The sequence below is a fragment of the Lethenteron reissneri genome, unplaced genomic scaffold (assembly GCF_015708825.2).
Source record: "Lethenteron reissneri isolate LAM-NWPU_2019-01 unplaced genomic scaffold, ASM1570882v1 scaffold_116, whole genome shotgun sequence".
Taxonomy (NCBI): domain Eukaryota; kingdom Metazoa; phylum Chordata; class Hyperoartia; order Petromyzontiformes; family Petromyzontidae; genus Lethenteron; species Lethenteron reissneri.
This window is the reverse complement of record NW_026890849.1, coordinates 26,643-41,079: the sequence shown is the minus strand read 5'-3', so window position 1 is coordinate 41,079 and position 14,437 is coordinate 26,643. Positions and strand designations below refer to the sequence as shown.

General features: G+C 44.1%; 1 protein-coding gene across 1 annotated transcript in view; it reads left to right on the top strand.

The window, feature by feature from the left end:
* The window catches only part of LOC133361645 (oocyte zinc finger protein XlCOF6-like), a 39,028-nt gene that overhangs the window by 744 nt on the left and 23,847 nt on the right, over positions 1–14,437 (top strand). The window contains exon 2 of the mRNA XM_061580627.1: positions 6,334–7,096. Within this exon, the coding sequence (XP_061436611.1) occupies positions 6,362–7,096 (735 nt within the window). The 5' untranslated portion in view covers positions 6,334–6,361. The remainder of the gene's footprint in view (positions 1–6,333; positions 7,097–14,437) is intronic.

Here is a 14,437-nt window from a genome sequence, read left to right as displayed (position 1 = left end):
GCTTCATCAGGCGACAGCCAAATGTGGCTTGGCTCTGTGGGACTATAAATCAGGTCGCTGGGCTTATAGCGCAGCACACTAACCTTTGCACTAAAAGCTCCCCACTCATGCACACACATCCTCGGAAGTATAGTTTGTATTCAGTAATAACTAAGTTATCCGGCTTCGCACAGGTCTCAGTTATGAAACATTAAGAGTAATGCTGGCTTTATTAGAATGATTGAATTCTGCCAATGAAGTCTGTAAATGTGTATATATTGTTACGGGTTTTTTTGTGTTATACAATCGCGGCGCTTTGTTTCATAATGAGGACAGCTTTTAAATGTGCTGCGCGTAGAGAGCTTCAGGATAAACAATGTTGGATGTTTTCCATCTGGTGGGTTTAATCTAATGAAGCTTCAATTTTGGCATATATGTCGACAGCAAATTGGTGGAAGAGCATCTCAAGAAGAGATTGAAGCTGCCGTTTCGCACCATGATCCTGAAAGCAAAGAAGTCCAAGGCGGAAAGCTTATTTTGTGTTGGCAAGCCTGTTGCTGGGTCAGTTTGGTGAAGTAGGAAATTGTAGCCATCATCACCGTGCCAAAAAATCAGTAGACATTAAAGAGCATCATAGGATTGTGGTGTTACATTTTTGTGGAGGGTATTTAGCCAGATGTCAGGATGAGTTGGTTGGTGCCAAAACATGTCATTTTGAAGCATGAGTTCTATCTTCTATTGTTGTTTTGGAATTGGCTTGCATAGGTAGTGTTGGCATATATCAATACATGAATAGGCTCGAGATGGTCATTAATTGTAGGCAGCTGAACCATGGTACAGTTAAATCTTGACTTAAAACTTTCGTGACTGCAGGAATTAATATTCATTGGGATGTGATCCATGACATGGAATACCCTGGCGTCTACAAACTAAGCTGTGTCTGCAGCAGTAGTTACATTGGGGAAAGTAAGCGACATGTCTCGGACCGTGTTTGTGAACATAAGGCAGATCTGAAACATGGTAGGACCAATACTTCGGCTGTGGCTGATCATTGTTTTAATGCGGTGGGCTCATGCGAAATTGATTTCTTTAAGACGAAGGTATTTTGCAAACCCACTAGCTATCAACAAAGATTCGTTCATGAAACCATCCAAGATGGGTACAAACTTAATCATTGGAAGGACGTTATCAACCAGTTTAATTCATAACTGGATGTGATGTTCCCATCCTACCACCTTCCGATGTTCACTGTTATTTTCAGCTCTCCGATTTTACATTAACAAGTTAAATTTCTCACACTAACACAGCCACCTTAGCGCAGTAACCTAGACGTGGCGGCAGCTCTGCGATCATTCATTAACAAGCGAATCTCTCACATTAACATAGCCACCTTAGTGCGCTCGCCGGAGAGGCCATTCACCGATCTTACATTAACATGCTGCATAGACATTGCTGCTGCATTCGCATTGTTGCCACGCCCTTGCTGCTGATGCTGCTGATACACTTGGGCTACGTGCATCTCCAAACCTTTATAAACAGTTTGCCTTTTGAGGCTAACCCCTTTTCCTGATGACGACTGCTTGTGTTGCGATCGAAACGTCGGTAGTTTTTTGTTATTTTCTTTGAACCTATCTACGTGACTTTACCGAAAGACACAAAGAACATGGTACAGTTGCAGTATAGCCCTGGAGGGTCTTCTTTCCATGTAATTGCATGGAAGTAGCTGCAAGAAGTAGACATGGAACCAATGGCAATTTATGGATCAGAAGTGTAAATTAGGTGAGGAAAGTGTGTAAAAGAAAAACTTTTCCTTTTGGCTGCAGGGTATGCACCTGGTTGCAGCCATTGTCGTGCTGTTTTCAATCTGCCTTGCTTGTTGGTGGCCTGGAGTTGGATTAGCTGTGGCAGCAGCCATGTGTGCTGTGATGTTTTTCAGTGCAGCTCATTGCTGTTGAGGAGTTGCATTCGCTGTAGGTGCAAGCATAGCACTGGTAGCATGCCGTCTGCTTCTTGGTGTTCAGGAGTGTCATTTTATTATCAATAGGTGCAGTCATGGCAACATGCTCTTGCGTCTTAGTGTTCAGGATAATAATTAGCTGTAGGTGCAGTACAGGCAGCATGCTGTCTAACTTAGTGTTAAGGAGTTTCATTAGCTCTAGGTAAAGCCATTGCAGCACTTGCACGAATGGCATAATTTATTGTAATCGGTTTTGGTGAAGAAAAGTGCACGTTTTTCGCGAGGAACATTATAGATGGAGGTCAAAGTTAATAAGCATAAAAAAGAGTAAATAGTGTGTGCGTGAATGCTATATATATTGTTAAGGAAATGATAGTTGAATGTGTAATCGTTGTAGGAATGTGAAGACATAGCCGTAAAGGAACAAAGTAATTGTTGGTGGTGCTTGATGATGTGGGTATTAATAGTATGTGTGTGGTGGTGTGTGTAAATATATTATTATTTTAACGCTAGTGCGTGTATTTGCACACTTTTATTCCTTACCAGGCGATGTAGACTTTATGTATTTAGTTGTAGCTGTTGTATAGCATCTATTGTGCAGAAGGAGTTCGGTAGTGTTGATACGTAGATGTAAATATATTTTTCATTAATATTGCAGTGTGTTAGAGGTGAGCCATGCACGTGCAGAGAGGACAGTAAGGAGCCGGAAGTGGATGAATTTGGCGTCAAAAACGCAGGGCTGATAATAGGGAAGGATCACGTGGTAAATATGAGAACAAATATAGCAGTGCAGTGAAGACACAAAGGAGTTCCCATGATGTAGATGCTCACCCTGAGCTCTCATTACTCTGATAGTGCTTGTCTTTGTGCTCTACGCCTTTTGGCGTCCTCTGGTCTAACACCTTTTGAGACCAGGCTCCAAAGAAAGCTGTCTCTGTTGTGGACCAATCAGTCTCAAAGACAATGCATATATTATCAGAGTATGTTTTTTGTTTGCATTCTGACCACAAGTATTGTGGTTAATGCAGACATGATTCCTTGTAAAAGGTTTCAGTTTGGTGTTTTAACATCTTAACACCTGTTTTGTTGCCAGAAAAGAGGGGAAACCCTATTCTTATTTCATAGCATCTTCAATAACTATGTAGTTTGAGAAGCTCCCAATTGTCATATTAAAACCATTGCATTTGTTATGGTTACAATGATATGCTAAACGATGCCTGGTTATAGTTCTAGATCTGAAGCTTTCGTGACTGCAATGATTCATACTCTTAGTTCTTTCGGTAAAGTCACGTAGGTAAAAAATGAAATTAATAAAAATAAAACAATAAAAATCACGACGTTTCGGAGGCAACACAAGTCTCCGTCATCAGGTGGGACCGTCACAGCCAGATTTGCTGCATCAAGTGAGGCAAGGATTCAAGATGTAATCCCTCCCCCCTCAACTTGCATTTAAGGGATTACATCTTGAATCCTTGCCTCACTTGATGCAGCAAATCTGGCTGTGACGGTCCCACCTGATGATGGAGACTTGTGTTGCCTCCGAAACGTCGTGATTTTTATTGTTTTATTTTTATTAATTTCATTTTTTACCTACGTGACTTTACCGAAAGAACTAAGAGTATGAAGCCTGGTTATAGATATGGTAATGGCTACTCAATGAGATGGAATTAGGGAATCTTGTTCTGTGGCTTGATAATTCCATCATGAAATGGGGCCTTGCAAATGTTCCACAAAAATAAATCACCTGCCTGGGAATTTCATGTCATACAACACGGCACCTGCTCAACTCTCCATGAATAATTAGGCAGTTCTACAAGTGTTGGAGGAGCTCCCATACCTGGTTAATGTGTTCATGACCAGCTCTGGTTTGGCAGCCAAAGTCTCACTTAAAATTAGTCAAGCAGCATTCTTTCATTAGACTGTGTAACACTGTGTGGAAGATGCCTGGACTTTTGCTCCATACAGAGCTGTGAGTGTCCATTGCCAAGGTCTAGTCCGCCTGAGACTATCTCTCTCCCTGCCATACTGGCATCGTACCCGTCACTTACCCTTCATCCTGCGGATGTTTGGTGCACAGGATGGCACCACGTAGCCATTTTGAGCTGGCCCAACTTGGTTACATGGGTCACGTGGCCCAGAGTCACTTGTTGGCGAACCCAACCCCTGGACCTGGCTCTAGCGGTGATATCAATATAGAATATATGTAAGGATGCACCCCAATAGACTCCCCCTGGAACTCTACCAGACACGTCCCACTGGGTGAAGACCCCAGGGCTGGCCCATGACATGCTGGTGGGACTATGTTGCTTGGCTGGCCTGGGAACGCTTTGGAATTCCCCAGGTTGAGCGAGAGTCTGTCGCCAGGGAAAGGGAGGCCTGGACCACTCGACTCACCAGGACAAGACTTTTTAGAAACGAACGAACAAAGCTGTGATTCTTCTTGGCCACAGATATTACGCTGTGAATGCAAAATATGAACTTATTTAAATGACCATCTGTGCTGGCTTTTACAATGAAGGCTGGTCTGCCTATGATTCATTTTTAATTCAACCAGACTATTTTGTATTAATCTTACAGATCCTTAATATATAAATATATAATAAAATCTTGAGTCTCTTTGACAGGCGAGGCTGCATTGGTGCGGTCATGAATCCCGCATTCCCAGTTACCGCGTGCTCAAGCAGATTCTGTTTGTCCAGATATTAAGAGCTAAACAGGCATGGCATTGGCTAGAGAAGAGATTGGAGGATGTGGAGGTGATCGGAACCGCCAATGACTGGTATCAGTTGTGTCAATATTGGCCTCTGTGGGGAGGCCCCTGAGGTATGCTGCAGGGCAGTTACGATATATTTTCTCTACAACAACGATGAGGTCGGAGTGACAAATGAATGGGTGGAATGCTGGGTTTCTAAAACCCAGCAAGACGGAGGGGAGCACAGCTGGTTCACCTGTCAGTCATCCCTTGACACCTGGATCATTCCTATTATCTCCTGACAAGGAATCCATACTTACATGGCCTTAAATTGCACCTATCATGGCATTAGCACTGTGATAAGGTAACTTCCAATTCGTCATGAATGGTGGATGATTTGTTTATATAATATGTTAATGATATATGTGAAATGTATTCGTGTTTAAGAGTTTATCTTTGTGGGGAGCTGGAGCGCAGTGAACTCAACAATTAGTTTGATTATCGCCGACGGCAACCACGATGTGTAACAAAAAAATACATTTGTCCCTTGGTAGTAAGTGTTTTTTTCTAATTGCTTATGCCTCAAAAGTACAGAAAATGGCTATTATTCCCCACAAACTTTGCTTTTGTGACCAGGATACAAAAGCAAAGTTAATAATCCACTCCATTAATAACACTGTAACACATTTTTTTTGTTCCTGGGAAGTAAGTGTTATTTCCTAATTGCTTATGTCTGAAAAGTATATAAAATGGCTATTATTCCCCACAAACTTTGCTTTTGTGACTAGGACAGTGATATTTAGCTATTTACCTATTTTCAATGAAAAACGTGTGCATTTGTGTCATTCCTTCACGTAAAGTCCTAATCACAAACGCAAAGTTTGTGGGGAATAATTGCCATTTTCTAAACTTTTTAGGCATAACCAATTAAAAAATAACACTTGCTACCTAGGAATAAAAATCGTGTTACATCGTTTAAGTGAAAGCTGAACTTATTGTGGGCCTCTGCTATGTTGATTGATCTTAAATTAATAACATGGTGAAGTGAGGAAGCATTATTACTGAGCCAGATGAAGGTGGCCAGGCATGGTTCTGGACACACCACCACCTTTTTACCATGCCAGTGTGTGACAGTGTCAAGTTTGTATTTTCAGTAATGCATATTAATTATTGAACGTGGAGGTTAAATCAAAACAATAGTTTATTTTAGTTTTCCTCTGGAACTTTTTATAAGAATGGAAACAGTCAGGAAAATATCTCAGCACATATGCACCTGAAGTTAGATGTGTTCATCCGAGCATTCAAGCAAATCTGAGCCTGGTTTCACACTCCTCGAAGTTTCGATTCAACATTAATTTATGCATTTCTGCGTAATACAAATAATATATTTTTTTACACGTTTTGCTCTGTAATCTGAATTTGTCTTAAGTAAATACTTTTGTAGCTAGACAGCCGAAATTATGTGCTTGGAGTTTTGGGTAAACATTCATTTTGAAGATACTAGGGCATCCAGACATATTTATGACCATTTACCCTCTCATTGTGTGCCTTAACAGCCCGTGTGATAAATTGGGGAATTCTTTTCACTGTATCATAAATATTTGAATAAGTATAGACGTGTAAGTCATGTGTGACTGTGTATATATTCATTTCTCTTTGCCTCGATACTGATGTAGATGGTGTGGATATGTTTTTGTGTCTGCAGCTGACGCTTCCTCTGCAGAATTGATCTGATGGAGCAAAGGCACTCAGCGCAGCTCGGTGCAAGAAGGAAAAAATGCGACCATAATGCAAGCAGCACGGATCGTACTGGAAATTTGACACAGCACCAGAGAACTCACACAGGGGAGAAACCCTTCAAGTGCACTGTGTGCGGGAATGCGTTTGCAAAGTCATCAGATCTTCAGAGCCACCAGAGAACACACACGGGAGAGAAACCCTTCAGGTGCCCTTTGTGCGGGAAGGCATTTGCACAGTCAAAAGATCTTCGGAGCCACCAGAGAACACACACGGGAGAGAAACCCTTCAAATGCAGTGTGTGTGAGAAGGCATTTGCAGTGTCATCAAATCTTAAAAAACACCAGAGAACACACAGAGGAGAGAAACCTTTCAAGTGCACTGTGTGTGAGAAGGCATTTACAGTGTCATCATATCTTAAAAAACACCAGAGAACGCACACAGGAGAGAAACCCTTCAAGTGCAGTGTGTGTGAGAAGGCATTTACAGAGTCGTCCTATCTTAAAATACACAAGAGAACACACACAGGAGAAAAACCCTTCAAGTGCACTGTGTGCGGGAAGGTGTTTTCACGGTCATCAATTCTGCACAAGCACCAGAGAAAACATACAGGAGAGGAACCCTTCAAGTGTACTGTGTGTAAGAAGGTATTTGCACGGTCATCAGTTCTTCAGAGCCACCAGAGAACACACACAGGAGAGAAACCATTCCAGTGCACTGTGTGTGACAAGGCATTTGCATGGTCATCAGTTTTTCAGAGCCATCAGAGAACACACACGGGAGAGAAACCCTTCAAGTGCACTCTGTGCGGGAAGGCGTTTTCACAGTCATCACATCTTCATAGACACCAGAGAACACACAGGCATCAGAAGAACCCCAAGGAGTGTGGTCTGAAATCGACTTGTGAAAGTCAAAGTGCTGCAATGAAACAATCCCTTCTGATTTCGATTTAAAGCTTTCGTGACTGCAGGGATTCATCTTCTTGGTTCTTTCGGTAAAGTCACGTAGAAGGGAAGTAATAAAATAATAAAAATAAAACATAATAAAACAATTCTCACGACGTTTCGGCCACAACGCAAGCAGCCGTCCTCAGGTGAAAACCAAGTCCGTCGAGGCGACAAAGTCTGAATGAAACAGCACACGAGCTTGGAGCATATATATAAGCTGGGCGCATTGACAAAGGAATTTGCATATCAAAAGGAATTTAGCATATTTATGGGAAATGCAGGAATGTGATTAGTACTGCATATGCATGTGCATTATGCAGGATTAACAGCATCAAAGGGAGCTGCAGTTACTGCTGAGAGATTCGTTCATGAGGCGATCCACATATACAAACACAGAGACAATTTCAACCGAGAAGATGGATTCTGGCTTAGCAATCATTGGAAGGACGTAATAAACCATTTCGGATCTTAACTGATTGTGTTCACGTTTACGGTGACTTTCAGACCGCGTTCCACTCACTGGCATGGTGCAGTGTGCAGAGTAATGTATGGTGTCGTAATTGTACAGTAAACATATAGCAGTATGATACACAGTAGGGTGGGTAGAATAATACATATTGTTATATTAAAATGGATAAGGCAGCAACTGCAGCAGCAGCAGCAAGTGCAGCAGCAGCAGCAAGTGCAGCAGCAGCAGCAAGTGCAAGTGCAGCAGCAGCAAGTGCAGCAGCAGCAGCAAGTGCAGCAGCAGCTGCAGCAGCAGCAACTGCTGCAGCAGCAGTAACTGCAGCTCCCTTTGATGCTGTTAATCCTGCATAATGCACATGCATATGCAGTACTAATCACATTCCTGCATTTCTCATAAATATGCTAAATTCCTTTTGATATGCAAATTCCTTTGTCAATGCGCCCAGCTTATATATATGCTCCAAGCTCGTGTGCTGTTTCATTCAGACTCTGTCGCCTCGACGGACCTGGTTTTCACCTGAGGACGGCTGCTTGCGTTGTGGCCGAAACGTCGTGAGAATTGTTTTATTATGTTTTATTTTTATTATTTTATTACTTCCCTTCTACGTGACTTTACCGAAAGAACCAAGAAGATGAATCCCTTCTGAAACAAGAACCAGAAGGAAATCCCAGCTTGGACACTTTAAAAGGTATCAACGTGAAATGTGAAGAGGCTAATGTGAAATGTGAAGAGGCAACAGTGAAGAGAGAAGAAGTGAAGGTAAAATGTGAATATGAAGATTCAACTCCAAAATCGGACCTTCACATTGATGGAGGCAACGTGAAGCAGGAGGAGAATTTTGACTGTGAGGCAGAGCAAGGCAACTCCCAGCAGTTTGTGGAAGTGGAGGTGTGGGTGGACTTTTTAGACAATACAAAGTCAAATGGAGACCCACCCGGAAGATGTGTTAGATTGAGAGAATGAAGCTCCAATATTTATAAATGTGTCGTAACCCTCCACCACCCGACACGGCCAATCAGTAAAAATGTGTCACGTTGACAAAGACAAATAGTTCACTGCTTTAGCCCACCGGTGTGTTGAAGCCACAACATTTACAATTTGAGTACGACGTTTCGCTGGTAATTGCAATTACCAGCGAAATTGCAATTACCAGTGAAACGTCGTACTCAAATTGTAAATGTTGTGGCTTCAACACACCGGTGGGCCAAAGCAGTGAACTATTTGTCTTTGTCAACGTGACACATTTTTACTGATCGGCCGTGTCGGGTGGTGGAGGGTTACGACACATTTATAAATAACGCGATCTAAACCCAAAAACGTTGATTATGAAGCTCCAATATATTCACCTTTGTCACGGGCCTTTAATGAAAATAACATGAAGTTGAACACTCAATTCCTAGGTTCAACCTGCAGAGTAAGAGCAGCCAGTATTTGCGGACCTGTGGGTTGGGTAGATCTCTAACCAGGAGTGAGAGCCAATCGGCTCCAAATCATTCACTATGTTATAATAATATTAGCATTTGTATGGTGCTTTCCTAATTGCCTCAGCAACTCGGAGTTTTGTATAAAACCTCATCACAAACACTCAAAGAACATGTTGTATACATGCCTTTTCCAAAAATGTATATTAATAGTGATTCTGCCCTTTTTTTATGATTTTTATCGGGATGCAGCGCTGGGGCTACTACTTTGCCACACAAAAGACAGCTGGAGGATAATTACTCGCAAGCCTGCTTGGGAAGTCGTAAAATTTAATTTAAAAAACTGGCAAACCCAAGTGGAGGTTAATGAGATTCTGTGGGAAATCCCCAGTTGACTTCAAGAGAAACTGCCATAAAGGAAACAACCCACAATAAAACCAACAAGACGGAAACAGCGGGGGTCACAAACCTCCCCGGACAGTGAAATCCACCCAAGGGCAATTCATCATTATGAGCTGACTGGGTTTTTTAAAAATACAACAGTAAAGTTGGAAGCTTAGCTCTATCTTCAATCTCAGAATATCAAAATATAACTTGATAATAAGAAGCACGGATCCCTGGCGATACAGACAGGGAACAAAGGTTAATAAAACCCTCGGAATATTCTTGGTAACAACTATGGTATACCACAAATCTTGGTTAAGCATGAACCAAATAATTATGAAAGTATTAGACCTAGGGTCATTCAGATGAGATGCAATGTGAAATATGTCAATCACACACGAACAAGATAATATGTATTCCACGGGATCAGAGCCTCCCCAACCGTCTTTGTCTTCCACTAGCTAATACAGCACATGGTAGCAATAAATTATGTATGCAGGGGGCGCCTTGCCCTAACATCAAATACCACGCAAGAATTCCAAACCGCGATGTGAGTGCTGTGGATGCTACTCAAAACATACTTTTGAGTCTCTTGCAGAGTCAAAACTGCATAAAGTGATGAGAGGACGGAAAACATGGTGACAGCAAGCACACCCATGCACAATAGGTCACGACTTCAAAGGCCACAGCATCCCTTTTTGAGAGAGACTGCACGTGTTGAGGCGAAAAAAATGTAACACTTCCAACCCGTGATGGGAGCGTGGAGAACGCTGTCCAAAACATGAACGGAAACATGGCGGTAATAAAGACATCCGGACAACAAACAGCCTGAAGCGACTTCAAAAGGAAAACAGCTGCCCCTTTGTGAGAAGAAAGATCCAGAGGTTGAAAATTTCAGATATAAGCAAGAACGCAAGAACAGAAATCAGTACTGCGAGTTGCAGGCTCCGGGGATTGCCCTCGTGACTGGAAAGATTGATAGGGAGCTCTGCATCGACAGAATCACGGAGAGTTTTTTTTATGTTTGCATTGTTGAGAGAGGCTGCCAGCCAAGGCTGGTACTCGCAGTATTACAATACAAACGTGGGGAAGAGTGCTGTCGCATTACTATTCCCGGGGGCAAGGTCACTGTTTATAGCCAACACATGCGATCATACAGTGACAATCGTTACGATTGTGCTCAGATCAAAGTCAACCCTTCGAGGGAAAACTGGTGCAACCACTATTCATTGAAGTCGCCTTTAAATCGCAGGGTCGGATCAGAGACTGACACGATATAACTTGATCTGTAGCATTTCCTCTCTGGAGCACGAGTCGTACAGACAACTGGAAGAGGACTCTCTTGAAGAGGGGTGGGGGGGGCGGGGAGATGACAGGCGCTGTCTCTCCACAGTCTACAAGGATCAACAGTGTCTGGTGCCAAGAGGGGTGACGCGCTTGGCAACCAGCGGACGAGCTGCGAGCGGTGTCTGGCAATGGGAACATCATGCACATCGACGCAGACGGAGCCGGGCCCAACATCCCTGCCAGCACGGGCACTGCCGACAGAGTGACCAGCGTGCCGACTCGGCAACCACCCCAGCAGTGGAGAGAGACTGACGAAGCAGCCGAGAGCGCCGTGTGTTCGACACACGCCAACCCAGCGCCCCTGCTGGGGACCTGAGATGTTTGTAGGTACAAGGAACGCTGCACCTCACAAGCCGCTGACTCAACAGTCAGCAAGAAGACAACACACCCACACACAACGCGCATATTGGTACTAATAAGATTGTTACAAAAAGTTATCTTTGTGTTTCGAAAAGGGTTGCCTTCCAAAGGTGGTGCGTTAACTATTAGCTGATCGTGAAAAGCATTGTTTCTTGGGTTACATGAATACGGTCGTTTAAAAGTATTTTAGTCATTCGTTTTCGTTAATTGCATAACCTTACCAATGAATCTTGATTTTAAGCTTTCGTGATTGCAGGAATCTATACTCTTATTGGTTCTTTTGGTAAAGTCATTTAGGTATAAAATAAAGCACGACGTTTCGGGCGCAACACAAGTGTCCATCATCAGGTGTTGTTTCAGGACATTTCGTTAATTGCATAATCTTACCAATGAATTAATTTATGTACACTTTCGCCATTGGGCTTTCCCGCCTAATGACAGACGCTTGTTGCGCCCAAAACGTGTTTATTTTAGTTTATACCTACATGACCTTACCAATGAATTCATTGATGACACACTAAACATTTAGAAGCTTCTATGTTACGAATTTACACACAGGAATACTATTGTTGAGATTTTTTATTTTGATCATAGAATCTTGCCCACGAATTAATCGATGTCCCATTAGCCAATTTATAATCAAATAGACACAACTAGCACGCACACTGTTGTTTCAGGACATTTCGTTAATTGCATAATCTTACCAATGAATTCATTGATGTAGACTTTTGCCATTGGGCACATGTATCTTTTGCACGTTAAGGACTTTTTCTAACAGTGTATGGTTGCGCTACTTTGAGGACTTAGCTGATTGTTCTGTTACTCAGTTTTAACAAACGTAACTATTGAGGGTTAATTGTACAAATCAATTAGTAGGACATCTTCAGGAGTGGTATTGACAATTTCGATCGTAAGTGTGTTCGCATCCTAGAGTGTTTTTAGACATTAAAGTTGCTTAACATAGAAGAGTCTGAGTGGTTCCTTAAGTTCATGCAGTGAGATCTTAATTCTGAGACCTGACAAAATTACACTAAAACATAATCAGTGAACGTGAAAGCGAGAATCATTGTATTATCACGATTGGTAATACACCCTAGACAACGAAGCGGGGCCTAATTTGAATAATTCCATGTAATTGGATATATCTAATAATTAGCATAATTTCATACAATTACAGTTTTGTCTTTTTCATTCTTTTTCAAGACAATATATACAAGTGTAGTGTATGTCACTGAGGCGCACACACACCTTTCTTGGAGTCAACGCTATTATTAATAACTTTACTGTACACTGGGTTCTGTTACTAAGTGTGGCTAACTTTGTTTAGACTGCTCACTATTATTAGCTAGCTTGATCCCCAAAACGAACCCCGAATCGCCCTTACGTTCCTCCCTAATCCCTTGGCCCCGGCCCTGCCCCTTACTGTTTCAAGGCCACATGTCCTTACTCGTCCAATCGAGACCCCGCTTCAGGTCACGTGCCCTTGAGTCGTGCGACCCGCAGAGGCATCTATGTCTCTACACTACCCACCCCCCCCCCTTTATAAATTTCAACCGATCCGGCTGTTAAACCCCCCCCCCCAAAAAAAACTCGTCTCAGCTATTTTCACAGCAAGGCGCGGCGGTGTGCTGGCGAGAGTTAATGGAAATGGGCAGTTTTCAAGCGCGTCCTCATCGCCAGGCCCCCCGCCAGGTTGGGGGAGGTCTCCGTGGGTGTTTCCAGGTGACGAAGGAGGAGGCCGCCCAACCGGAGAGGAAGGACCCGACGAATTTTGTCCGCTGCCGAACCCAGCAACGAGGTCGGCAGCTCCCCAGACCTCAGTAGCTGGAACCCTGAGGGAGAAAAGGCGGAGCATCTCTGAGGCATTGTTCCCATGGACGTGTGCCCCAGATATAGCCCCCAGGGATTGAGATGAATGCGCGTCGTCTGGCGGATAACACAGTTTGTGGCACGACGCATGTTTAGTGGCAGGGTTGGCCACGATCGCCACTACTCGTAGCCGGCAGTACTAACTCAGTCCAGTAGAGAGCAGAAGGGAGGCTGGATCGGCTCAACAATAATGATGGGCAGTTGGCCAATGGCAATCCCTGGGGGGGAAGCATTGGGACCCCAGGCCCCCGGAAGGGGGCTGGGGTATGAGGTTCTGGAAGGGAGGCGTAGTCAGGGGTGGAGTGAGCCGGGACCCTATATATAAGTCAGGGCTCTGAATGGCTCGAATCAGTATCGTCCGGCTGAAGATCAAAGACCGACCTGGAGCCCTGAAGAGAAGAGTCCTGTGGGCAAAGCCGAACCCCTGGCTCGGGTGAGGCTGGAGCTGTACCAGTGAGGCTCTGAGCTTATAACCAGTGAAGACCTCAGAGAAGACTCAAGGCCCGGCAGGGTAGCCGTAGAGATAGCCGAAGAGGCAAGCGAACCGGCTACGTAGAGTATCGGGTCAAAGGGGCCATTACACTTTTGTATTGTAGTTCGTGAGTTATTAATGTAATAAACGTGTGGCCTTCAACTGAAAGTTCCCTCCAGTTTATTACCCATTACAACTGGTGTCAGAAGTGGCCTTATATTAGTGACAATGGAAACGCGGAGGAAGATACGTACCAGGGCTCCGGGCGAAGGAGAAAACGACACAGCTGCCGACATACTAGCCCCGGTTGCAGACGAGGAAGCCTCGCTGGACGATACGTTGCCTGTCCGGCCACCCGGCGGGACTTCACCACCGGGGAGAGCGCTGTGCGCGGCGCACTCCTGTCTCGCCGAACTCCTGCACGCCGCGGCTTCCATCTTGGATGAAATCCATCGTGGGGACTGGGGTGGCAGGTGGCGGCTGTGGCCGCCGCCGATTTTCAGGGTTCCCACACAAATTTACGAAACTCCCTCTGAAAGTGGGGTAGCTTCTGCTGGAAGACAGATGCATCATGGGACTGACGTCACTTCCGACTTCGGGCCGCTCCAATCAGCGGTCGCCGCATCAGCAGCGGTGCGACCGCCGCTAGGAGCTAGCATTCTATGCACCAGCAACGGCGGAGTTCCGCCTTCCAGCGTCACCGCCATCCTATGCTTCCCTATACCCTGAGGTGAGTAGCGACACACTCCACACTTGACCCCTGGCCTCACCTCACCCATCTAGGCATTTTGGTTCGCAGCTCG